This window comes from Kogia breviceps, chromosome 4, assembly GCF_026419965.1.
Source record: "Kogia breviceps isolate mKogBre1 chromosome 4, mKogBre1 haplotype 1, whole genome shotgun sequence".
NCBI lineage: Eukaryota > Metazoa > Chordata > Mammalia > Artiodactyla > Physeteridae > Kogia > Kogia breviceps.
In genome coordinates this window covers 133,054,894-133,078,901 of record NC_081313.1, presented here as the reverse complement: position 1 = coordinate 133,078,901, position 24,008 = coordinate 133,054,894, and the positions used below count along the sequence as shown (strand labels likewise).

Sequence of the window (24,008 nt, the reverse complement as noted above, 5' to 3'; positions counted from 1 at the left end):
CTTTGCACTTGACATTTCTCCCCAACTCTTTATATGACTGACTTCTCCCTGTCCTTCAGGGCTTGACTCATGCCACCTTCTCAAAGAGACCTTCCCTGACCACTCTATCTAAAGTAGACCACTCTCCCCCATGTACTTTTTTTTTTTTTTTTTGGCTGCATTGAGTCTTCATTGCTGCGTGCAGGCTTTCTCTAGTTGTAGCAAGTGGGGGCTACTCTTTGTTGTGGCGCACAGGCTTCTCATTGTGGTGGCTTCTCTTGTCGCGGAGCACGGGTTCTAGGTGTGCGAGCTTCAGTAGTTGTGGCACATGGGCTCAGTAGTCACGCACGGGCTTTAGGGCACGTGGGCTTCAGTAATTGTGACTTGCGGGCTGTAGATCACAGGCTTAGTAGTTGTGGCGCATGCGCTTAGTTGTTCCATGGCATGTGGGATCTTCCCGGACCAGGGCACGAACCTGTGTCCCCTGCATCGCCAGGCGGACTCTCAACCACTGCGCCACCAGGGAAGCCCCCCCCATATACTCTTTAACTCAGCATCCATTTTATTTCCTTCTTAGCACTTAGCACCACTCATTCATTCATTCATTCATTCAAAAAATACTGACCTAGCAGTTACTTTGTGCCAGGCACTGTTTTAGGCAATGGGGGGTAAAGATGTGAACAAAATTGATGGTTCCTCCTCTTTGCTTTGGAAGTTCCCAGGACTAAGTGTTGACAGAGTGTTGATCTGTCAACACTTGCTGTTTTATGGTCTCACCCAGTCTTGGGCATTGAATGCCACAAATACGGTACACCTGTGGCCCCAATCTGAAATCCCAAAGAGCACATCCAGCTGCCTGCCCACAGCTCCCCCTGGGTATCTAATGTGCATCTGGCTCAGGCTTATTGCATCCAAAGCTGAATTCCTGACTTTCCCCTGTCCCCAGACCAGCTCCTCCCACAATCTTCTCCATCCTTCTACCTGCTCAGCCAAAAATTCTGGACTGGTCCTGACTCCTCTCTTGTAACCCATCTTCAGCTCTACCTTCAAAATATCCAGGATCCAGCCGCTTCTCTCCATCTCCATTGCCACCACCCTAGCCCAAGCGGACTGTCATCTTCCCTGTACTATGGTGATGGCATCCAAACCGGTCCCAGCTTCCACCCTGGCCCAAGAACAATCTACGCCCTACACAGCAATCTTTAAAAGGGAAAGTTAGATCACATCACTCCTGAGCTCACACTACAAGGGTCTGTAAGGTCCCACCAGCTCTCAGCCTTCCCTCCCCACTACTCTCCCCACCTCACTCACTCCATCACACTGGCCACCTTGCAGGTCTTCAAACGTGCCAGGCCCACGCCTGCCTGAGGACTTTACACTGGCCGCTCCCTCAGTTCCTACCTCAAGCCAGGCCTTCCCTGCCCATTGCATTTAACTGGTCAAGCCCTCAGCCTCACCCCAGCACCCCCATGCTCTTCCTGTTCTTCGCTTTCCCTCCAAGCACTTATCACCTCCTGACTCACTCTATATTTTACTTATTTATTTTACTCATCATCTGTTTTCTGGTACTAGAATATAAGGTCCCCAGGGCCTCTTTTACTCGCGACTCTGTTCTCCAGTTCCTGGAGCAGGGCCTGGCTCAGAGCAAGTACCCAGAAGTCAGAGTCACGAGGGAGAATTGACCATTAGATTTAGCGAGGTGAATGTCACTGATTTTGACAAAAGGGACACAATCTAAGGCATTTTATTTGGTCACTAGTTCATTTGTTAATTGTCTGCTGCCTCCTTCTAGAATAGTAAGTTCTAGAAGAGCAAGGGCTTCATGCATCTTCTTTTCTGCTGAATCTCCAGTACATAGAACAGTCTCTGGAACACAGTAGGCACTCAGGAAAAACCGACTGAAAAGAATAGAGGCCAATGACCAGTTACATGATTTTCCCTCTCTGGGTGTCAGTTCTTTCATCAGTAAAGTGGGAATGAAAGTGCCAGCTTTAAGGGATTGATTTTAGGGCTTAATGATGTAGTGCCTGGCACGCAGGTGTTCAATCAGTATCACCCACCCACCCCGCTCTGTTCTAAGCACCCCAATCCCACCTACCTGTCTTCCTCCCCATCCTGAGGCCTGGACAGCAGTAATGTTGGTAAATGTTCAATCACACTGTCAGGCACCACACTCAGAGTTATAAAGACACTTCTGGATTTTTGCAGAACCCAGGCAAAGCTAGGATCCCTGGGATTCTCTTAAGAGAGCACCTGCTGCTCCAGCTGGGATCTTCTCCCAACCCCTTCTCCACACTGTCCCAGCCTTTCCTCTCCAGAAACTTCAATAGCTGTGCTCCTTGGTATACTCTTAAGAAGGGGAGAGAAAAGAGAGGAGTGGAGCGGCCAATTTTCCAGTGGGGAGAGAGAACAGAAACAGAGAGGGCCCCGAGAACTCACAGGTTTAGGGCCTGGCCAGAAAGAGACCCAGGGGCCTGCGCTCTGCCATCCTATGCCCTAAATGGGGGCTGGCCATGTGACATGGGGTAAAGAATCCATTGTGCTAGAAAGCAGTGGCCCAGTAACCATGCCACCTTCTTCTGGAGACAGCACATATGCAGAGAGAGAAACAAAGATGTAGCAAATGTTAACAACTGGGGAATCTAGCTGAGGATATTTGGGTATTCATTGTGCTAGTATTGCAAGTTTTCTGAAGGTTTTGTTCATTGTATTATGTTTGCAACTTTTCTCTATGTTTGAAGTTTTTAAAAATAATAAGTTGGGGGCAAAACTTTGGGAGGGGGGGGACAGAGCTGCTAGTGGCTCACCAGTAACCATTCTCCCCTTCTCATACTTTGATTCTAGGAAGTCATAAGCCCAGCAAGATGACCAGAGTTTTCCAGCCTCCCTGCAGCTAGGTGTAGCCAATGAGAAGTAGGCAGAAATTGTTGTCTTCTGGGAAAACTCCTTAAGAAAGAGACAGAAAACTGGCAGGTACTCTTTTTACCCTACTTCCCTTCCTCCTGCTTTCTACATAGACATGATGGCTGGAACTGTAGCAGCCATCTTGGGCATTGAAGGGGCCTTGAAGGTGGAATCCAGGTACTAAGAATGGTAGAACAGGAAGGTAGGATTCTGGGTCCCTGATGACTGTGAAGTCATCACACCAACTATGGACTGCCTACTGCAGTAACACAACTTCTTTAAGTGAAAGAATAAACACCTGCTTTGCCTAAGCTTCTGATTAGCAGCCAAATGAACTTCTCACCTGATTCCGATTTCAACCTGTTTTCTGTTCCCTCTACACTCTGTACTTTTCCACCTGCTGGATCATCTGCTGGGAAAGCTCACCACCACTTGTAAGGTCTTTCTCATCTTTCAAAACCCAGCTTGAATGTCACTTTCTCCTGGAGGCTTTCCCTAGGTACCTCTTCCCTCGTGGACTCCCAGCACCTCCTATTACTGCTGTTAAACTCCCCCACAGCCTGCTTGCTGACCATCCGAGGATTCTTTACTACTCATTGCTTTGGCTTCCCTGTAACATTTTGTCCTCCAATCCCTTGGTTTCCCTGTCACCGCTCTCTCCAGTTTCTCCTCCTCTCTGTGCTGCTCCTTCTTAGCCTTTCCCTGGGCTCCTCTGCCTCTGGCAACTCAGGAAGTTTGCAGTAAATCAGGATTCTATTCTGGCCCCTCCATTCTTTTCACTCTCCCTGTTCCCCTGGGCAATTGCATCCTCCAGCCACCACGTTTATGCAAATGACTACAAATCCAATGGTGTACTGGGCTGGCTTGGACCAGCTCCTGAGAACAAAGTTTCAGGAATTTTGTGAGCCAAGTGTTAAGGTCATTATTAAAAATTAAGTTATATAAATTTATGATTATATAAATACGTTCAAAACAAAGATAATAAACACTCAAAACATAACTTCCTAGTTATTTTAGTATTATCTATGCTTTTAAGATTCTCACTGTTGTGGCCTCTCCCGTTGAGGAGCACAGGCTCCGGACACGCAAGCCCAGTGGCCATGGCTCACGGGCCTACCACTCCGCGGCTTGTGGGATCTTCCCGGACCGGGACACGAACCCGTGTCCCCTGCATCGGCAGGTGGACTCTCAACCACTGTGCCACCAGGGAAGCCCCTAAGATTATTTTTTATCTATTTTATCTGAATGGTGGAAATGCTCAGAGACATCACAGTGACAGCTTGAAATCAACCACAGCAGGAGAATTTACACCACGGGTATGGGCAAACTCTACAAATCAAGGTGCTTCCCTGCTTGGAAAGCCATGTATTAAAGATTTCCCACTATACCATGTCCCAAATCGATACCTGAAGCCAGCCGGGAGTGACTTCCTGAGCTCCGGGCTCAGCTATCCAACTCTCAGCTGGACTCCTCGTCCAGCTAGTCTGTCAGGCACTGCTTACTCAGTGTGTCCCAGACAAACTCACCATCACCCCCCAAAGCTGCCCCACCCCCTCAATGCCTATTTCATTTTGCAGCAGCATCACTCACCCCATTGTCCAAGCCAGAAACCTGGCAATCTTCCTGGACTCGTCTCTCTCCCTCTTCCCCAACATCTAATAAGTTATGTCCTTAGTGATGCTCAAGTCTCCCCTCCAGTCCTGTTCCAGCCTCACCGAGGCTCCCCTGGTTCAGGCTTCATAATTCCTCCAGTGGATTCTGCCCCAGCCTCCTCTGCTCTTGCTGATTCTAGCAGTGTCCCCCTCCAACCCACCTCCATTTGGGCCCCATAAAATGCAAGTCCCATTTAGGTCTCTCTTGTACTTAAAATCCTTCAGTGACTTCCAATTCCTAAAATAGGGAGTACAGACACCCTTCCTATGGTCTTCTTTCTCTCTTCCTCCTCTCTCCTCCCTACTGCTTGGTCCTTCCTCATCTGACATTCAGGGGATCTTAGTCAAGAGTCACAAACATCACTTCTGGCTTATTTAAACAGACAAGGAGTTTATTATCCAATCATGGGCAACTCAGAAACTCTCCTGGAAAGCCAGAGTCCCCTTGGAGACCATGCAGCCTGGAATGATGGCCAAATCACATTGTCAAGCAGTCCCAGGAAGACTCCCCAGATGCTACAGCTGAGTACAGACAGTACAGCTTGCCCTGTTGGTGCTTAGTGCTCCCAGAAGCAGTGCTGCCCCTGGTCCCTGGCAGGAACTGCCACCACCGTCACCACCACCTGTCTTCACCAGAGCAGACGCTCTTCCTTCCCTGCTTCTTCCTGGCACTAGGCTCAGGTTCCAAGTCTGGGGCTGAGGTCACATGTCCTGGCAGCAAGGAAAGCTGGGAAAGCATCGTCAGCTCTTGGAGTGGGGAGATGGGCTCTGCCTCATAAGGTGCGTGATCCCCCAGACATAGGAAGGAGGCAGTTTCAATGATGAGAGGCCATGTTGTCCCCCATGCTAGCTTTAGTAAAATACTATTCAAGGTAAAGTAATCAAACAGCACAAGAAGGAAGGTGATGAAATGTACAAGGTTCTCTCCCTGAGTTCTCTCAATCCCATTTGCCAGGGGCAACTACTGTTAACAGTGTTTTGGAAGTCCTTGCAGGTGTGTTCTTTGTATATCCAGATGTCTATATTTATATATAAGGTGTCTGTATATAACTGTGTGAGTGTATGTATTTTCCTTGTATCAAAATTGACTAGCTCCACAAGAAAAGGGAACCCTGCTACACTGTCAGTGGGAATGTAAATTGGTGCAGCCACTATGGAAAACAGTATGGAGGTTCCTCAAAAAACTAAAAATAGAGTTGTCATATGATCCTACAATCCCATTCCTAGGCATATAGTGGGAGAAAACTATAATTCGAAAAGATACACGCACCCCAATGTTCATAGCAGCACTATTTACAATAGCCAAGACATGGAAACAACCTAAATGTCCATTGACAGATGAATGGACAAAGAAGATGTAGTACATGTATACAGTGGAATATTACTCAGCCATAAAAAAGAGTGAAATAGTGCTGTTGCAGCAACATGGATGGACCAGGAGATTATCATACGAAGTAAAGTCAGAAAGAGAAAGACAAATACCATATGATATCACTTACATGTGGAATCTAAAATATAACACAAATGAACTTATCTATGAAAAAGAAACAGACTCACAGACATAGAGAACAGACTTGTGGTTGCCAAGGGGGCAGGGGGTGAGGGAGGGATGGATTGGGAGTTTGGGATTAGCAGATGCAAACTATTATATATAGAATTGATAAACAAAAAGATCCTACTGTATAGCACAGGGAACTATATTCAATATCCTGTGATAAACCATAATGAAAAAGAATATGAAGAAGAATGTGTGTGTATATATATATGTATAACTGAATCACTTTGCTGTGCAAAAGAAATGAACACATTGTAAGTCAACTATACTTCAATAAAATAATTTTTAAAAAAAATTGCCTAGCTCCACATATTACAATTTGGCACCTTGCTTCTCTCACCTCACATCGTGTCTTGTCACACTCCCATATCAGTACACATGGGTCTAGCCCATCCTTTCTAATGGCAGTACAGAGTCGCACAGAGTGGATGAATCACAATTAACTAGCCAGTCCTCTACAGAGGGACATTTAGATTATTTTCAGTTTTTTGCTACAGTAAACCAGGCTGCAGTGAACATCCTTGCACAAATGTCTTTGTGTGCTTGCATGAGTAGAGATCCAAGGGATGAATTCCTGGAAGAGGAACTGTTGGTTCCAAAGGAGCATGCATTTATGTCTTTGATAAATGTTTCCAAATCACCATCCAAAAAGCATGTGACAATTTGCAGCTCTACTAGCAATCTGGGAACATTTTTTTTTTCCAGGCCCTGCATAGTCTGGTTCCTGATTGTCCTCTCACACACCCTGCATTTTCAACCACAGTGCCTTTGCCCATGCTATGTCCACAGCCTAATATTCCCTTCCTCCCTTGTCTGCCAGATGAAATCCCACAAGACCCAGCTCTGATGTCACCTCCTCTGTACAGCCTTCCATGACTCCCTTGAGCTGTCAGAGTCCCCTTCCTCTGGGATCTCACAGCTTTGGGGGCATAATTCTGTCATATACCAACTAAGGACCTATGTGTGCTTGGCACTCTATGGCCATTTTGACAATGCAGACCATAACCACACTAAAAAGGATCATGTCCACCTCCTTCTCCCTCCCTCCTGGTTCTTCAGTCTTTTATCTGTTCCCAAGCACAGTCCTGCCTCAGGGCCTTTGCACTTGCAGTTCCCTCTCTATGGCTCTTGCCCTCAAGCATCCAGGCCTTGGCGCCTCTCTGGGGTCTCTGCTCCCATTCACCTTCTCACAAAGGTCTCCCCTGACCAGCTGGTCTCAAGTGCCCCTCCTCTAGTAACTCTGGTTCATCTCCATTTCATCATCTTCATGACACTTCTCAGAAGCTGAAATAACCTTGTTTGGTTTAAGTGTTGACGTTTATTTTCTGTCCTGTGACCCATCTCTGCACACACAGAAACTCACCACTGTAAACTCCCGAAGAGCAAGGGACCTTGTTTTCCTTTTCAGCTGTCTCCAGCCTCAAACCTGCCTGGCACCTAAGCGCTCAATAATCGTTCACTGAATGAACCATCCGTATTTTACAGAAGAGGAAACTGACATTCAGAAAGGAGAGCTCAGTAGCCCAAGGTCCCACAGTTAATAAAACCACAGCTGAGATCCACACAGGTCTGAACTCTAAAACCAACGGCACGTCCCTACTCTCAGCACGCCGCATTTTCTCCCTCACCAGACTAGATTCTTGGGGGCAGGACTTGAGTCTGACGACGCTCCGGGGTCCCCAGCGGCGTGTCCCGGGCCCGCCCCGTGAGGCTAGCGGGCTCCGCGGAGATGTCACCCTCCCCGCTCCCTGTCAGTCAGGCCGAGGGGTGGCGCGGCCGCCAGTGGGGGCGCTGAGCTCAGAGCTGCCGCAGCGCCCCAGCCAGAGCAGAAGCGCGCGAGCAAGCAGGGCGCTAGGAGCGAGCGGTGGCTGGCGACGCACCCAAGGCCAGGGCACTACTGCGCCCCGGCTCAGGGCTCAGGCCCCGCCTGCTGCAGACCAAACTGAGCGCCTGGCCACGGCCCGATCCCCCATCGGCCCCGAGCCCATCCCAGCCCATCCTAGCCGAGCCCCTGCATCCGCCTGCCGCTGCTGCAGCCGGAGCCGCAGCCGCAGCTCCATCCCCAGCCCGGAACCCGCATCCAGGTGAGGCGGCCGCGCTCCGGGCGCCCGGGCTGAGGAAAGGGCTGGGAAAGGAGAGGGAACTGGATGGGATGGGGAAGGGGCTGGAGAACGGAAAGAGGACGCCGGTGGGTGCGTGTCAGTGTGCGCCCCGGGATATGTGTCTCTGTTGCTCGGTGTCTGCAACTGCCTGGGTGGCCGTGCGGACGTGCGTCCGCGGCCGTGTGCCCCGTGTGTGTCAGAGTGTCCGTGCGCGTTTGAACGCCTGAATGTCCTGTGTGTGCACGTGAGAGTGTCCATGGAGTGTGTTTGTGTGCATGGCCGTGTGACTCTGTCGTGTGTGTACAGACAGGCCCCGGGGCTTCGCGCCTTGCCCAGAACTCCGGTTCCGCGGGGCTGCAGGTTGCAGGGCCCCGGATAACCGAGGCGGTGGCCTCTCCTTCGTCCCCGGTTTCAAGGACGCTAGGACTCGCTGCGGCCCTGTGGCCTAGCGCTGGGGAGGGGGTAAGGCGAGAGGGGGGTCCGGGCCGGAAGATCGCCTTCGGTATCAGGAGGGATGGGAGGGGACACCAGCGTCCCTCCGGAAGGGCTGGGGTGAGAATGCGGGGCCAGCACATCCGTGCCCGTGTGTTCGCCCTCCTCAGGCCGCCAGGATGGACGTGTTCATGAAGGGCCTGTCCATGGCCAAGGAGGGTGTCGTGGCCGCCGCGGAGAAAACCAAGCAGGGGGTCACCGAGGCTGCGGAGAAGACCAAGGAGGGTGTCCTCTACGTCGGTGGGCGAGGGGCGGGGCTTCCGGGGTGCAGGGGTTTGGGTGTCCTCCGAGGGAGTGGAGCCGAGGTCCTTAGAAGGAGGGAGTGGGGGGTCTGGGCAGGAGAATATGAGTCAGCAGATGGGGCCGGGTCAGCAGGGGTCACTGAAGGCATAGCCAGCGATGGAACCTGGGCCAGTGATGAGACCGACCGGAGGGGGAATGGGGGAAAGGTTGGTGAGGGTGGGGTTCAGCTGGAAGTCCAGGGACCAATGCGGGGATCAAAGGAGACAGCCTTCTTTTCCTTATTCTTCCCATTATTAATAGTTACCTGGTGCTAAGCCCTTACTCTCTGCCAAGTACCCTGTGAAATACATCCATAACACCTATTACCTCATTTAATGCTCCCTGCCCATCCACAGAGCAGGGAAACTGGGGCTTCCCAGAGGTTTAACTATCTTGGTCAAGGTCACAGCTGATAAAACCCGAAGCTGGAGTTTGAGCCAAGCTTTATGGACTCCAAAATGCCCCCTCCCCTTGCTGTGCTCCCCCTGTATTGTTGGGGCTCCCTCCCAGCCCCCTTCTCCAGCTACTTCCACCTCTGAGTCGCTCTCTGGGTCTCCCTCCTCCGAGCGGTTCCACCACTGGCATCTCTCCTCTGGGTGCACCCTCCTTGCAGCTGCCAGCTGTCATCAGGAGAAAGGCCAAGTGGTTAAAATGTCTCTCCCTAAGTGGGGAAAAAAGAGGGAGGCTGCAGGATCATTTGCATAAAGGGAGGCAAGAAACTGATTGAATTCTGTCTGCTGATTCAGGGCTTAACTTTTGTGCGGTCTGTAGAATTATCTCCTATTCAGGCTGTAGAGGGCTGGTTAACTTGCCCAGGGTTGTGGCAGACTTGGAGTTATGATAATTCGAAAAATACTTATTGACCACCTACTATGTGCTGGTAGGTGCTGGCTCTCCTGATAGTGATGCCAAGTATTCCAGTAGCGGGGTTTGACATCCAGTGGCTGGGGTGGGGGGCCACTCTGGTAGGGTAAACAAAGAGGGTAGCATCTGAGCTGAGCCCGAAGAATAAGGAGGTTGGGAAGGGGGTGCAGAAAAGCAGGTGCAAAGGCCCTGGAATGGGCTGAAGGACACTGGGTTCGAGAGTAGAGGGCAGAAAGCAGTGGTAGGAAATGAGTCAGAAAGGTGGGCAAGAGCCAGTTCATGAGTGGCCCCTGCAGGCCCGGGCAAAGCATTATTATAATTGCCATGACAGACTGTAAGCCAGGGACCAACAGGATCTGACTTCAGTGTGGAAAGGTCCCTCAGGTCTCTGGGGACAGAACAAATTGCAGGGAGGCCCACTGGGAGGTAACATAGTCGCCAGATGAGGGTGGTTGGAGCTAGGGCAGAGGTGATGGAGCCTGGGAGAAGGCTTGAGCCTACACCTGCTGGACCCCAGCTCTGGCCTCCCTCTCCCTCCTCCCTTCTCCCTCAGCCCTTTCACTCCTGTGGACCCCTGGCACCCCTGACACTGTCTCCTTGCTAACAGACTCGCCCCCCCCTTTCCCCTTAGATGGGCACCTCCTGCTCCTCCCCCTGACCAGGAACTCCTGATGGCCCCCAGTTCTTACTCATCAAAGCCTCAGCTCCCTGTAGCCTAGCATTCAACGTGCTTTGTGGCTCTGCCTCAGTTTCCATTGCTTTGAGCACACAGACCCCGTCGATGTGCTCCATGCAGGCCCTGAAAACACACCTCTCTATGCCTTGCCCACATGGTTCCCTGTGCCTGGAACACCCTCCTCAGTCTCTTTTCTGCATATCCACCTGCTCCCCATTTGTCAAGACCCAGGCAGTGCCCCCTCCCCCATCACGTACCCCCTGGAGGCTGGAAGTTCTCTCTCCACTGCTTGAGGTCCAGGGCACCAACTCTGCTCTTCTCTCTCCCCCATCTGACAGTGAGCCATTGGCCTGGAACCTGAATCAGCAGATGCCAACAAGCATTTGTGGGAGGAATAAATGGATGTGCATGCACAATCCCTGACCCCTGCCAGTCTCTGGGTCTAGCTGGACTTAGCCCTGAGAATCCTGTCTTCTTACACCCTCCTCCTGCCGGCCTCAGCTGGCCCAGACACCCGTTTCTGGCTCTGTCAGTTGTTGTCCAGGTTGCCATATCCTCAAGATGGGAGACAGCTCACTCCCCTGAGGGCATCCACCCCCAACCACCTCAGGTTAGGGTCTCTTGCCTTTCCCAGTCGCTACCCTCCTGGAAAGACCCAGCCAATGACATGGGTGTCAGTCACCATCTTCACGTCACCCTTATACACCCATTCTGCATCTAAGACTCTCCCAACTTCGGCCAGAAGGAGGGATTTGCACTCTAGTTAGGAGAGAGTCTTTAGAAGAAATGGAGCAGGGAATGTTGGGATGTGAGTGTCCTCGGGTAGGATGTGGGCAGTTATGCATCAGGGGCACCAGGGAACCTTTCCAAATACAGAGTCTTTTTGTCCCGCCCCCAGTTCCACCACCCTTCCACCCCCATCTGCTCCCATCCTGGGCAGAGGATTAAATGAACCGGCGCAGGTAGAGTGCTTTCCCAGTGCTGGCGCTCAGGCAACATCCACCAGAGGTGTGGGTATCATATCAGGTGGGGTGGTAGGGGACAGAGAGTGGGGAGAACTGGAAGTCCTGAGGATGTAGGCATGGGGGCACTTGTGGGATTTGGGAGGCCAAGGAGGCAGTGAAGGGCCAGAATGCCCACTGCTGACTGGGCCCCTCTGCCCACTCTGTAACCGCTGTGCTTGCTGGAGTCTGTTCCCTTGGCTCAGAGCCCTTACGTGTGCTCCTTTTTGTCCCCATAGGAAGCAAGACCCGAGAGGGGGTTGTACAAGGAGTGGCCTCAGGTACCAGCCCAGCCCTGCTCAGCCCTGTGTCCTCACCCTGGCCTGGGATCTGGCTGGCACCCAGAGACTGGGGGGGAGGGGTGGTGGAAGAGGGCACCCCCAAGCCTTCCTGGGGGTGTGCTCCATGGGAAGGCAGGCCCTGGGACACTATGGAGGAGGGTGGCATCTACGCCTGCTTCACCCTGGCCCCCATCCCTCTCCCTGACGCAGTGGCTGAGAAAACCAAGGAGCAGGCATCTCATCTGGGAGGAGCCGTGTTCTCTGGGGCTGGGAATATCGCAGCAGCCACAGGCCTGGTGAAGAAGGAGGAATTTCCCACCGATCTGAAGGTGAGCTATCCTTCCAACACAACACACACACACACACACACACACACACACACACACACACATGCCAGGCACACCCATAAACCTGCCACCAGGCTCCCTGTTCCCCCAGCCAGCCTGGGGCACAAGCCACCTTGCCTCATATTCTGCAGGGCCCTGCTAGATGCAACTCAGAATGAGTCTGCATGAAGCTGTGTACTGGCATGGCACTCCCCGTGACTGTGACCCAGATCTGGCTGGATACATGTATCCTGATTGTGAGTGTCATCTGTACCACTTTTGGCCTCATCCACATATGTCACTGATTGTTCACTCATCTTTTCAGTCAACAAGTATTCATGCCAGAGAGGGATTGTTCTAGGGGTTACAACAGAATAGGTTCCTATATTCATGGAGCTGACACTGTAGTGGGAGAAGATACAGTAAAAAGCTAACCAGTAAGCAAGATGGTTTCAGACAGGAGTATGTGCTATGAAGACAACAAGGGTGAAGAGGTAGACAGTCAAGGGGTGAGGGGGCTACTTTAGTTGGGAAGGCTTCTCCGAGGAGGTGACCTTAGAGCTGACACCCAAGGGATGAGGCAAGCCATGTGGAAAGTATATTTCAGGCAGTAGGAAGAGCACATGCAAAGGCCCTGAGGCAGGCATGAGCAGAAGTGGGCCATGGGGAGGGGTGAACTGTGTGTCACACATTTGTGCAGACATGTTACCCCAGGCAAGTGGTGGCGGCTACCCACGTGTGCATGAAGTCAGATACCTCATTAGGACACACTGTAGGGTGAGAGCTGTGAGCTCTGGAGCCCCACAGAGCTGAATCTGAATCCCAACTCCACTACTTCCTGTGTGACCCTGCGCAGGTCCCATCATGTCTCTGAGCCTGATTCTTTGCCTCTAAGATGGGAGATGAGCACAAGAGGACTTTTAGGTAGATTAGAGATAATGTAGCTCAGAGGTTCTCAAAAACTTAAGTATGCATTAGATCACCAGGAGGCCAGGTTAAAATACAGACTGTTGGTCCCATCCCTAGAATTTCTGATTCAGCAGGTCTGTGGGGCTCGAGAATTTGCATGTTTAACAAGTACCTCGGTGATATTGATCCTGCAGGTCCAGGGATCACACTTTGAGAACTACTGATGTAAAAAGCCTGGATGGCATAGTGAGTGCTCAGTAAGAGATGATGGCCCCACGATCACATGGTCAGCCTGTGTGCGCCCCCAAGGTCTTGTGTCACCATAGGTGTGCTAGGACAGTGCACTCTGTGGGTCTATATGATGTCTGTAGAGACATGCCTCCCATGGGGTGCTCTGTGTTGTCCACGTGTAAGTGCAGACTCTGCCTCTGTGGGGGTGGGGCTTTCTTCAGCGTGATTGGGAGAACAGTGTGCATTCAGCATGAGGGTATCCGTGCTGAGGAGACCCCACAGCACCCTCCACTCCAGACATTTTGCACAGTTGGCTCCTTCCCCTGTCTGAAAGCTGGGACCTGACTCAGAAGTTCTGGTTCAAGTCCTGTCTCTGCATTTTACCAGCTGTGTGACTTCCCATTTCTTATCCTTATGTTTCCAGTGATTGCTACCATTCACTGATCTCTTGTGTGGGTAGGCACTGTTCTAGATATTGTACATGGAGTCACTCATTAAATCTTCACAACATCCCTGTAAAGAAGGCATCACAATTAGCCCATTTTACAGATGAAGGAACTAAGGCTCAGAGAGGTAAAATGACTTGCCCAAGATCACAAATCCTGACTGCCCCCCCTGAGAAGGTGGTTGGGAGAATAAGCTCAGGTTCATGTCACTGTAGTCCCTTGGTGCCAACATGGGGCCAGGCCCAGCGCTGAGAGCTGGGGTGCAGAGAAGGCAGGTCTGGGCCTGAGCTCTCAGCTCAAGGCTTGGTGGGGGCCTTGCACAGAACCATTTCTCTCAGGCTGCCTTCCAGCACTTCAAGCCTCCTCTCTCAAGGGAGCTCAAGATCATAGACTTCCAATCCAAAGCCAGGCCTTTGGGGCCACTGGGCCCATGGAGAACCCATGCAAGCCGGGGGTGCAAGTTTCTGTCTCTACCTCCCAGTCTGCTTACACACGTTATCATGGAAGCCTCCCCATATGCATACAAAGCAGAGATACCATCCCATTTCTCACCCAAGGCAGCTGAGATCAGAGATAAAACAACTTACCTAATGCCAAAGAGGTAGTGAATGGCCAGGCTAGGATGGTTTTGTTTTTTTTGTGTATGTGGTACGCGGGCCTCTCACTGTTGTGGCCTCTCCCGTTGCGGAGCACAGGTTCCGGATGCGCAGGCTCAGTGGCCATGGCTCACGGGCCCAGCTGCTCCGCGGTATGTGGGATCTTCCCGGACTGGGGCACGAACCCGCGTCCCCTCCATCGGCAGGCGGATTCTCGACCACTGCGCCACCAGGGAAGCCCTGCTAGGATGGTTTTTAAGTGAACTTTTTATTGAAGTACAGCATTCATGCGGAAAGCATGCAGCTCCATGAAATTTTCACAAATTCAACTCTCCCCAAGTAACCAGCACCCAGATCAAGACACAGAACATCAGCCCCTTAGAAGAGCCTCCCTTACATCTCCTCCCAGTCCCTACTCCCAGGGCCAAGACTAAGGTGAGAGAAGTGAGGTATCTGGGGCACAAAATTTAAGGGAGGATGCTTATTCCAGGGTCTCATTTGCACCCCAGGCGCCTGACTCTCCTCACCTTTGTCCGGGCCCTGTCTCCCCCCACACAGCTAATTGCTTCCTGACTTCTATCACCACAAGTAAGCTGGGTGTTTTTCAGCTTCACATAAATGTTATCCTAGAGCACATGCTCTTCTGTACCTGGCTTCTTTCATTCATCAGTAAGCATGAGAGTCAACCATGCTGTGGTTCCCCATCCTTGAGGTGCAGTAACCACTGTGTGATAGGACGACAGAGCACACATCCATTCTGTTGTTGGACATTTGAGTTGTTTCCCAATAATGTGCAGAGCTGGGATTCTTAATAGTCTCTTTCCGGGGCTTCCCTGGTGGCGCAGTGGTTGAGAATCCGCCTGACGATGCAGGGGATACGGGTTCGTGCCCCGGTCCGGGAAGATCCCACGTGCCGCGGAGCGGCTGGGCCCGTGAGCCATGGCCGCTGAGCCTGCGCATCCGGAGCCTGTGCCCCGCAACGGGAGAGGCCACAACAGTGAGAGGCCCGCATACCACAAAAAAAAAAAAAAAAATAGTCTCTTTCCTTGGTTCTGGTCATAGCTGGGTGACTTTGGGCAAACTAACATTTCCCCACCTCCTGGGCTTTGATGGACCCACCTTTAACTGGGGAAAGTGAGCCAGGCCAGGAGTGTAAACTCATGTGCCCACAGGGCCCATGACAGGTAATGTGAAGGAGCTGAAGCTGCCTGGATGGAGCCGGAGCAACTAGAGTGTAGAGGTGCCAGCCCTCCAGGGTCCCAAGATTCTCACCTCTGTCCAGTAGGGAGGTACAGTGGTTACATGTGGAAGTGGGGGAGATGATGTGCCCCTTGCCTACAGGTTCCCCCACACGTGACCTTGTGCAGCCGTGCCTGGACCTCAGGTTACTGTGAGTGCCCACGTGTGCAGCCAGCTCAGTCCCATGTTTGTGCACATACATGTGCTCACCCACAGGGGAATGGCCATGTGTCTGGCAGCCCCCTATTTGCGTGCCTGCTGGTCTGCACCGGTCTGGACAGCAGATGCAGTGGGGAGGGGAGAGTCTTAGCTCACACATCCAAGCAACACCATGAGCTGTCGCTTCCAGCTTATCTTAAAATAGCAACAGCTGAAGAAACCAGGCCACACAGGGCCCTGGGGGAGGGATGGGTGGAAAGTGGCAGGGGAATGGCTCAGAGCCCCTGCTCAGCCCTGTCCCTGAGCCTCCATCTCCCTCCAGCCCAGAGGAGCCGCCAGGGTTATCTCTGGGGACCTGATACGCACCCCCTCACACAGCTGACACAAAGAGGGTAGAGATAAATGGGTGACTGAGTGTGCCATCTATCTCCCCATCCCACCCAGTCCATATGACGGAAGCGCAGGAGGCTGCCACGTGCTGGGGAGAGGGGTATGGCGAGCCCTCTCCCCCTCGCCACCCCCAGCTTCAAGCCATAATTGGAGGAATTTCACTCCTCCATCCCACTTCCAAGGCACTCCAAATAAACAATTTAATTAAAAATTCTGGTTGCATTGCCAACAAAGCCTAGCCTTCCCCCAATCAGCCAAAAGCTTCCCAAGGTAGGAATTTGAGGGGCATCCCCAGCTGGCCTCATGGGCACTGTCTCTTCTCTGCCTGCAGCCGGAGGAAGTGGCCCAGGAAGCTGCAGAGGAGCCGCTGATTGAGCCCCTGATGGAGCCAGAAGGGGAGAGTTATGAGGAACCACCCCAGGTGAGAGATGTCAAAGCTGGATGGGGCTTTGGGCATCCCCAGCTGGGGTGAGAGGTTCCTGGCAGGATAAGGTTGGGCCTGGGAGCTTCAAGCCCCCCCTTTCTAGAACCCAGACACCAGAGGTGGCAGCAGGGAGGGAGGACAGATGGGGCCTAGCACTGGGCGCCAGGCACCCCTGCCCAGAACATCCCAGATGTCCCCAACTTCCAGGTTTCTCTTCTGCCCAGGGAGAGGGACATGCACTATTCCTCCTTGAGGGAGAGGGGTCTCTGGGCCGGGCCTGGCCACTTGGTCTCCAACCCCTTCCTCTTTTGCTCTTCTCCACTCCACCCCCATCCCTCTGATGCAGGAGGAGTATCGGGAGTATGAGCCAGAGGCGTAAGGGCCCAGGACGGCCCCCCACCAGCAGCACAATCCCTTCCCTGTCCCGTGCCCCGACCCCCAGAGCCAGGGTTGTCCTTCTACCCCTTCCCCTTAAAACACGAGATCTTCCTTCGCTCCGAGGCGCCCCCTCGGAGCCTGTGTTAGAGTCTGTCTGTCCCACCTGCCCGCGTCCAACCCTGGGGCGTGGACAGGGCCGGGGCTGCGGCCACGGCTGGTAGCTTCGCCCCACCTATGTTGCCCCCTCCCCACCCCATCCCATCCCATCCCATCCAGTGTCTGCGCGGATGTAGCATGTTCGGTGTGTTTTTAAACGAATCGGAAAGCAACGGCTCCCCTCCACCCCCGACAGAGGCTCTCTGAGGGGCCCCGGGCAGCCCCAGAACCCCCCCACCGCATTCCCACATCGACCCCAAGAACCTTTTTCTTTTTAACCAAAACCAGGAGCCAGGCTGTGCCATGCCCCTCCCCCAGCCGGCCCGGTCCGAGCGCGGGCGTCGTGTGTCGTGATTGTGGCATGGAGAGTCCCCCACCCCCGTGTGAGCGTGTCCCGGGAGGGCGGGCCCGGCCGCCCCCCGGGTGTCCATGAATAAAGCCAATCTGTCTGTAGCAGGCGAAGCACGGGCAGGGCTGGGCTGGGCCCCGGATGGGGACGACCGACAGGCTTCCACGTCCCAGCCTGCCCCACGCCCCTCTTTGGGGCCCGGCACACTCGGCCCAGGTACAAGACTGACCACATCTGGCCTCAGCTGCTACCCGCCCCGCACCCCCGGGGGACGACCTGGACGGAGGGGTTCCCTCCAGGCTGGGCCACGCTGCGGGCTGGGAGGCGGGAAGGTGGCCTCGGGCGCCACCTGCTGGACCGTAAAGCGCCTACTGGGCGTGCTGGGCGGAGGGAAGTCCGGTGCAGCCAAGGCGCAGGGCCGACGGGCTCAAGGCGCATGTAACGCACGCGCGGACCTGCATGTACGCACGCTGGCCGACACGTGCAGACCAGTACGCGCACTCAGAGTTGCACACGCGCCGCAATGAAGCTCTGGGAAAACAGCAGCGCGGTCACTGGAAGAAGCTGCTTCGCTCAAACCTCTCCCCGCGAGAACGCTGACACGCACATACCCCAGCGCACACCTGCTCACCGCAGAAAAACTCATCCCCGGGGAGGGGAAATGGGCAGTTGCCACAGAAAAAAGCAGAGTTCGGGCAACCAGTGCTCCACCCTTCCCGGAAAGGAGTCCGAAAAGTTTGCAACCTCGGCTGAGGTGAGCATGGGTCTGCAGAAATCTGGGAAGCCTACCTGGCGCCTTGAGCGGATGAGTATTGGCACTAGAGGGCCCCCGACACCGCCGCGGTGCAGGTTAGTAGGGGGGCGGAGATGCCGCCTTGCTGCGCAGAGGCCCCGCCTCCATCAAGGCGAAGGCACTGCTCTGATTGGCACAGAAGCTCCCCCGCCCCAACCAATGATAGGCCCCGCCCCCGACGATGCAGTGCTCTTGCTCTCTTTTGCAGCAGCCGCGGGCTAACTTGACTCACCCTTGCGGAAGCCCGGCTCTGCTTTGCCGCAATAACCCCCATTCTTGCCTGAGGAAGACCCAGCCCCTTCTCTGCCAGGTCCGACCTCCTTTCCGACTCAAACCTTGCTTCGCCCCTCCAGCCCCAAGGGCTGGAAGGAGCTTGCTGTATTCAGTCAACCGCCAGGTGTTTAGCGCCCCCTCCTTCCCTGAGTTGTTCGGGGCGGGGGGTGGTGCCTGGCTCGAGAAGGCCTTGAACGCTGGGGGAGGCCGGGATCCACTCGGGTCACCTTGGCCTGCAGTGTACGAGCCTTTACTTCTGGAAGTAGGAGGCTTATGGCAGACGGGTGTGTAGGGAGAACAAACCGGTGGACTCCAATTCTCTGGCTCAACGTGCGGGTTCCAGGATGGCCAGATCCTTTTTGGCTGAATTAAGACATTGTTTACAACCCACAGTCTGCAGGGATTGCAAACTCGTGGCCCTTAGGTTGGATTTGGCCTGTAGAGATGTTCAATTTTCTAGCACAAGGTTTAAATATTTTTCATTTGATTCCAGTTGGCGACAGTCCCTTTCCCTCCCTTTCTCTCCCTATTGTGTTTCTCCCATCCACTTACTCATTTTCATGAACTGCCTGACCTCTGAGGAATTTGAGTTTGCCAACACCTTGCCAGCTACCAGCACCTGATATCCATTTTTAGATGCCCAAACCAGGTTCACCATCTGGCTTGTGAAGAGGTTTATTGCTCCTTCCCGGGTGCCAAGCCACACACCCGGTTTTCTGAGCTTGATTTTCTGCTCAGAGACCAATGTTCTCACCTGCAGGGGTTACTTTAAATGCATTCCAGGCACAAGCCCAGAAGTGACAATGGAAGATGCCAGCCCTGTGTCAGACCGAATTCCTGACTGCAAGTGCGTGTGTGAGCACACACAGCTCATGGGCTCCACCATCAGGACAGGAACAGAGCCATTTCCCCAGTGCCCAGTATCTCCCAGGCATCCAGCACTTGCCTCCATTCATTTCACTTGAAACTGTCCTCAAGGATTCCTTATTAGCCCCAATTTATGGATGAAAGAATGGAGGCCAGAGAGGCAGAGTTACCTGCCCTAAGTCACATTGCTGGGAAGTGGCAAAGGCCACATCCAGCCCCGAGCCTGACTCCGAAGCCCAGTTCCTTTGGAATTTTCCAAAAGGGACTTGCTCTGAGGGGAGACAAACAAAACCCACCAACAACAGGAAAATGTGGAGGCAGCAGAGTGGAGATAACAGATGCTTGCTCAATTTCATGGAGACTGCAAGTGAGATTGTGTGGGGGGGTGGTTGAGTGTGCACACTTACATATGGATGCAGGTGTATCTCTGTTCACACGTGTACATGGAGGTTGCCCACACGTTGTGTGCATTTAGTCATTCGACAGTGTGTGTTGCTCACCTGCTCTGTTCTTAGAAGTAAGGGGCTGCAGGGAACAGCCCTGCAGGTCACTGCCCTGGCAGAACTCATGTCCATGGATCAGCAAATATATGGATCAAGATAATTGGGGGTTTTATGGAGAACATAAAACAGAGCAATGTGATAGAATGTGACACAGTAAGGGTGGTGACCAGCATTCAATTGGGTGGTCAGGTCAAGCGTCTAAGGAGGCGAGGTAGAGCTGAAACCTGAATGAAAAGGAGGTGGCCTGGGAAATCTGGGGAGGGCGAGCATCACAGCACAGGAAGAGCCCCGCTTCGTCTCTGTGGACACGGTGTGTGTGGTTGGCGAGGCCACGCCTGGCCAGGCCTCTGAGATCTGTGGGTCCAGCCCCACCCTACCTGGTTCACACCTTCCTTTCCTTTGTCTGCTTCTTTCCTTCACCTGGACATCTGCCTGCAACTCTGCCTGTTGAAATCCTTCCCTCTTCTGAGCCTCCCCTAGTTCTCTAACCAGAACTGACTTCTCCTTATCACCCCCATCCGCTCAGCTGTGCACACAGAGACCCCCTCCTCACACATGTCAGCACTCTGTGGACCTTTGCTGGCTGGATAACCTGAAACTGCCCTCTCCCCCGATGAAGGGATGGGGGCTGTCCCTGTGCCCCACCATTCGCCCATCTCCCTCCCCATCTTCCCACCCCTACCCTTAGTAATGTGGCTCCACAGCCTTCTCTGGAACTTTATTTTTGTTTTCTCCCTTCCCTATTTATAGCTCTCTCCCCTCCGAACCATCCCTGCATCCATCCTGTTGCCTAGAAACCAGCTCTGGGCTGAGGGTGGGGGAAGGCCAGGCCGAGCCCAGGCAGGGGGAAGGAAGAGCTGTCACCCACTCCCCTTCTCGGCACTGCCCCCAGGTTCCCAGAAGCCCACCTGCCCTCTGCCCAGTACCCACGGGTGTTTTCTAAAGATAAAACAAAATGGGAAAAACAGCATTTTTTGTGAAGTCCTTCATGGCTTCTAAAGGGCATGATGCACATGATTGCACTCACACCTCTCCACACCCTGCCCCACTGGAGGCCCAGACCCATTTTTTCAGATGAGGAAACTAAGGCTTTGGAAAGCGAAGGTCCTATGGGTCAAGACTTCTCAGTAGCTACTCCATGGCTCTGCACTTGTTAGCCATAGGACATTGGCCTGAAACAAGGACAAGAAGATTTAAAAGCATAAATGATTCCATAATCTGTTAGTTGCAGAAGGGTAAAGAGAAAAATTTTGTCATGGTCCTGCCACATACCAAGCCACTAGGCAGGCCTCCTACCTTGCCACTCCCCCATGCCACTTCCAATGCCCCAACCATGGCCCAACCGTGGCCCTGCCGTGCCCACCTGCAGCTTAACTCCAGCCCTAATGCTTACCTTCCACAGATTGGACCAAGAAGCCGAAGTTTGGTTCCTGGCTCTGTCACTTCAACTGTGTGACCTTAGATAGTTCACATAATCTCTTTGAGCTTCAGTTTCTTCAGCTCAAACGTAAGGATGATAATTTCCACTCCTAAGGATGCTATGAGTCCACTCTAGGACTAATAAGAGAATTAAATGCAATACTGATGAGAAAGTGCTTTGAAACTGTAGAATACTGTAACGTGTGAGTGATCAATTAGAATAGTAAATATTGTTATTATTGTTGTTATTAGGGCCAAAAGGTGGGGCAGGGGAGCCAAAGTGGGCCCTGGGATCTGAGAGGGAGCCCCTTGCCCGTGTCCAGGCAGAAGGAGCCACTTCCCTGGCAGAATGAGGGGCGTGGCTGGGGGCTGCCTGAGAGCACCTGCAGACCACTGAGGAGTAGAGGAGGACACAGAGACCCTCCTGTGCCTGATCCCTCCTGCCCAAGTGCCCATGCTCCCTGTCCCCATCACCTACTGCCCCGCTCCCTGTCCACTACCCAAGGCCCATCTCTGCCTTCAAAATAGGCTTTCTGGGCAGAGCGGGGGAGAGGGCTGCCAAGGAGCAGCTGGGCCATGATTCAGCCTGAGTCACCCATCCAAATCCCAGGGTGGCCCCCAGCTGGACCGGGGCCTACAGCTGCTGCGGGGAGGGGACCTTTGTGGGCAGCAGGCTGTGCTCATAGGTGCCTGGACGAGGGGCTCTCATGAATATCAGGGCAGTGCTGTGCGGGTCTGGGAGTGGTGCATATGAGGAGGTCAGGGTGAGGAAAATGACCCCATGGACATCAGTTACCTGCACTGACGCAGGAGGCAGGGTTTGTGTATGTGTGTTTGTGTGTGTCCACACGCACACCTGTGCACGCATGGGTTTTGCATGTATATCTGACTAAATGAAGAGGGGCTCATAGTGTGGGCAGGAGTTTGGCTGCCAGCTTTGTCACTTTCTGTGTGACCCTGGCAAGTTACTTAACCTCTATGAACTTTTGTTGCCTTATCTGTGAAATGGGAAAATAATAATATCAATCTCAGATGGTTTTTCTTAAGGGTTAAATATAAAGAGATGACTGTAAAACACTTGGGCAGCCAGTAAATGGTACACCACCACCACCACCACCACCATCTAGGGCATACTGGGTTATACCCTGCATGCATGAGGATAAATACATATCTGAGTGTTTATATCCAGGGTTGTGTCCATACAAGCCTCAGGGGGTGGGGGGTCTGGGTGAGTGTTTCTTGAAGGAGCAGATGAATGTGTGTTGTGTGTGCACCTCTGAAGCAAAGAGAAGAACTTTCCAGAAAGTTGGGTTTATATGGCATTGCCCACCATGTGATCCTGCCCACCCTCCCACCTCTTTCTCCTTCTCTCCCTCCCTCTCACTCACTCACACACACACCCCTTTCCCAGAGGCTATGATTTGCTGAAATTTGGCCTAGACCAGGACCAGTGTCCACGCAAGGGGTGGAACTGTGAATGCCACTGTACTGGAAATCTCAGACCTTCTCAAAAGCGTTTAGTCTCAAGCAAAGCTGGAATGGGGGCCAGATCCCAAGGGTGATGTGCCTGGGTTTGAAAGCGGGACCATGTGTGATGGCGTAGGTATCAACATGAGATGTGCGTGTGTATGTGCATGTGTGTGGCGGTGGGGCCGGGGTGGCACTGGGGGGTGGCTGCTGTCTCTGTTCTGGTACAGTCTGCTTGTCTCCATGGTGCCTGTTGCCACACACGCTTGCTTTTCAGAAAGTCACTGGGATTGTTTATTCCACCCCCGGCCTGGGCGCCAGCCAAGGAGCTGCAGTCACTTGTTTATCTTCTGGTGTGTATGAGTGTATATGGCTTCACGGAGGCAGACCAACCAGAGATATGCACGCACACACACTCACACTGGTGCGGGCAATCATGTTGGTTGTCACAGGATGAGCCTGAACCCGCTGAGCCACAGTCCAGGCCCAGGCAGACTCGTTCCACGTGGGGACAAAGATGACCCTCAGCAGCTCCAGGCAGACACACCACCAATTTAGCAACCCCTAAAGCTCCAAGGAAGTGAGAGAGCCAGTTGCCCTGGCTGTGGTCCTTTGCTCTACCTCTACCCCCAGAACTAATCACTGCACAGTGATTGGCCAGGCCTGGGTCCCTGCCCATCCCTAAAAATGGCAGTGGGTCCATCCCACTCCACCACATGGACTGGAGTGAGGAGGCGGTTCCTCAAGGAAAATGGAGGTGCTGTGGTCAGACAAGGGTACACAGTGCTGGGCTTGCCGTACCCTGGCATCCGCCACAAGTGTTACACTATGCTTGGTGCCTGGGGGTTTTTTTCTCCCTACATCCTCCTCAGACCTCTGAGAGCTAAGAATTACAAATGATGAAGTTGAGGCCTAGAGAGACCTCAGTCAAGGCCACACAGCTAGCAACTGCCAAAGTCAGAATGTGAACCCACGCTGCCTACCTCCGTGCCCTTTTTGAACTCCCACTCTGCCTTGGCAGGTGTTTTATTGTCTGGAAATTTTCATTTTTAAACGTGTTTTTTATCAACAAGTCACCGTGGAGCAAGAGTGGCTGGAGCGTGGCAAAGGGCACCAATGGAAAAAGGCCCTGACTGTGTGCATGTAGCAGACATGGCCAGAGCTCTGACTACATCCCCTCAGATGACCATACTATTTCTGTGCCCACCAGTAGGACTCCCAACAGCCAGTACCCGCATCATTATCGAAGAGCTGTCCTCGGGCTGTGGAACCCACTTTGTCCACACGCACTGTGG

General features: G+C 53.1%; 1 protein-coding gene across 2 annotated transcripts in view; it reads left to right on the top strand.

Annotated features, from left to right (window-relative positions):
• The first annotated feature begins 7,716 nt into the window (after positions 1–7,716).
• Positions 7,717–24,008, top strand: part of SNCB (synuclein beta) — a 30,218-nt gene continuing 13,926 nt past the window's right edge. The window contains exons 1-6 of one of the 2 annotated variants that reach the window (XM_059062386.2): positions 7,717–8,174; positions 8,795–8,924; positions 11,747–11,788; positions 11,999–12,117; positions 16,416–16,505; positions 16,855–17,495. In XM_059062386.2, the coding sequence (XP_058918369.1) occupies positions 8,804–8,924; positions 11,747–11,788; positions 11,999–12,117; positions 16,416–16,505; positions 16,855–16,887 (405 nt within the window). In that variant the 5' untranslated portion in view covers positions 7,717–8,174; positions 8,795–8,803 and the 3' untranslated portion in view covers positions 16,888–17,495. Of the gene's footprint in view, positions 8,175–8,794; positions 8,925–11,746; positions 11,789–11,998; positions 12,118–16,415; positions 16,506–16,854; positions 17,496–24,008 lie in introns of those variants that run through there. The other variant, XM_067031931.1, reaches the window with a different exon arrangement.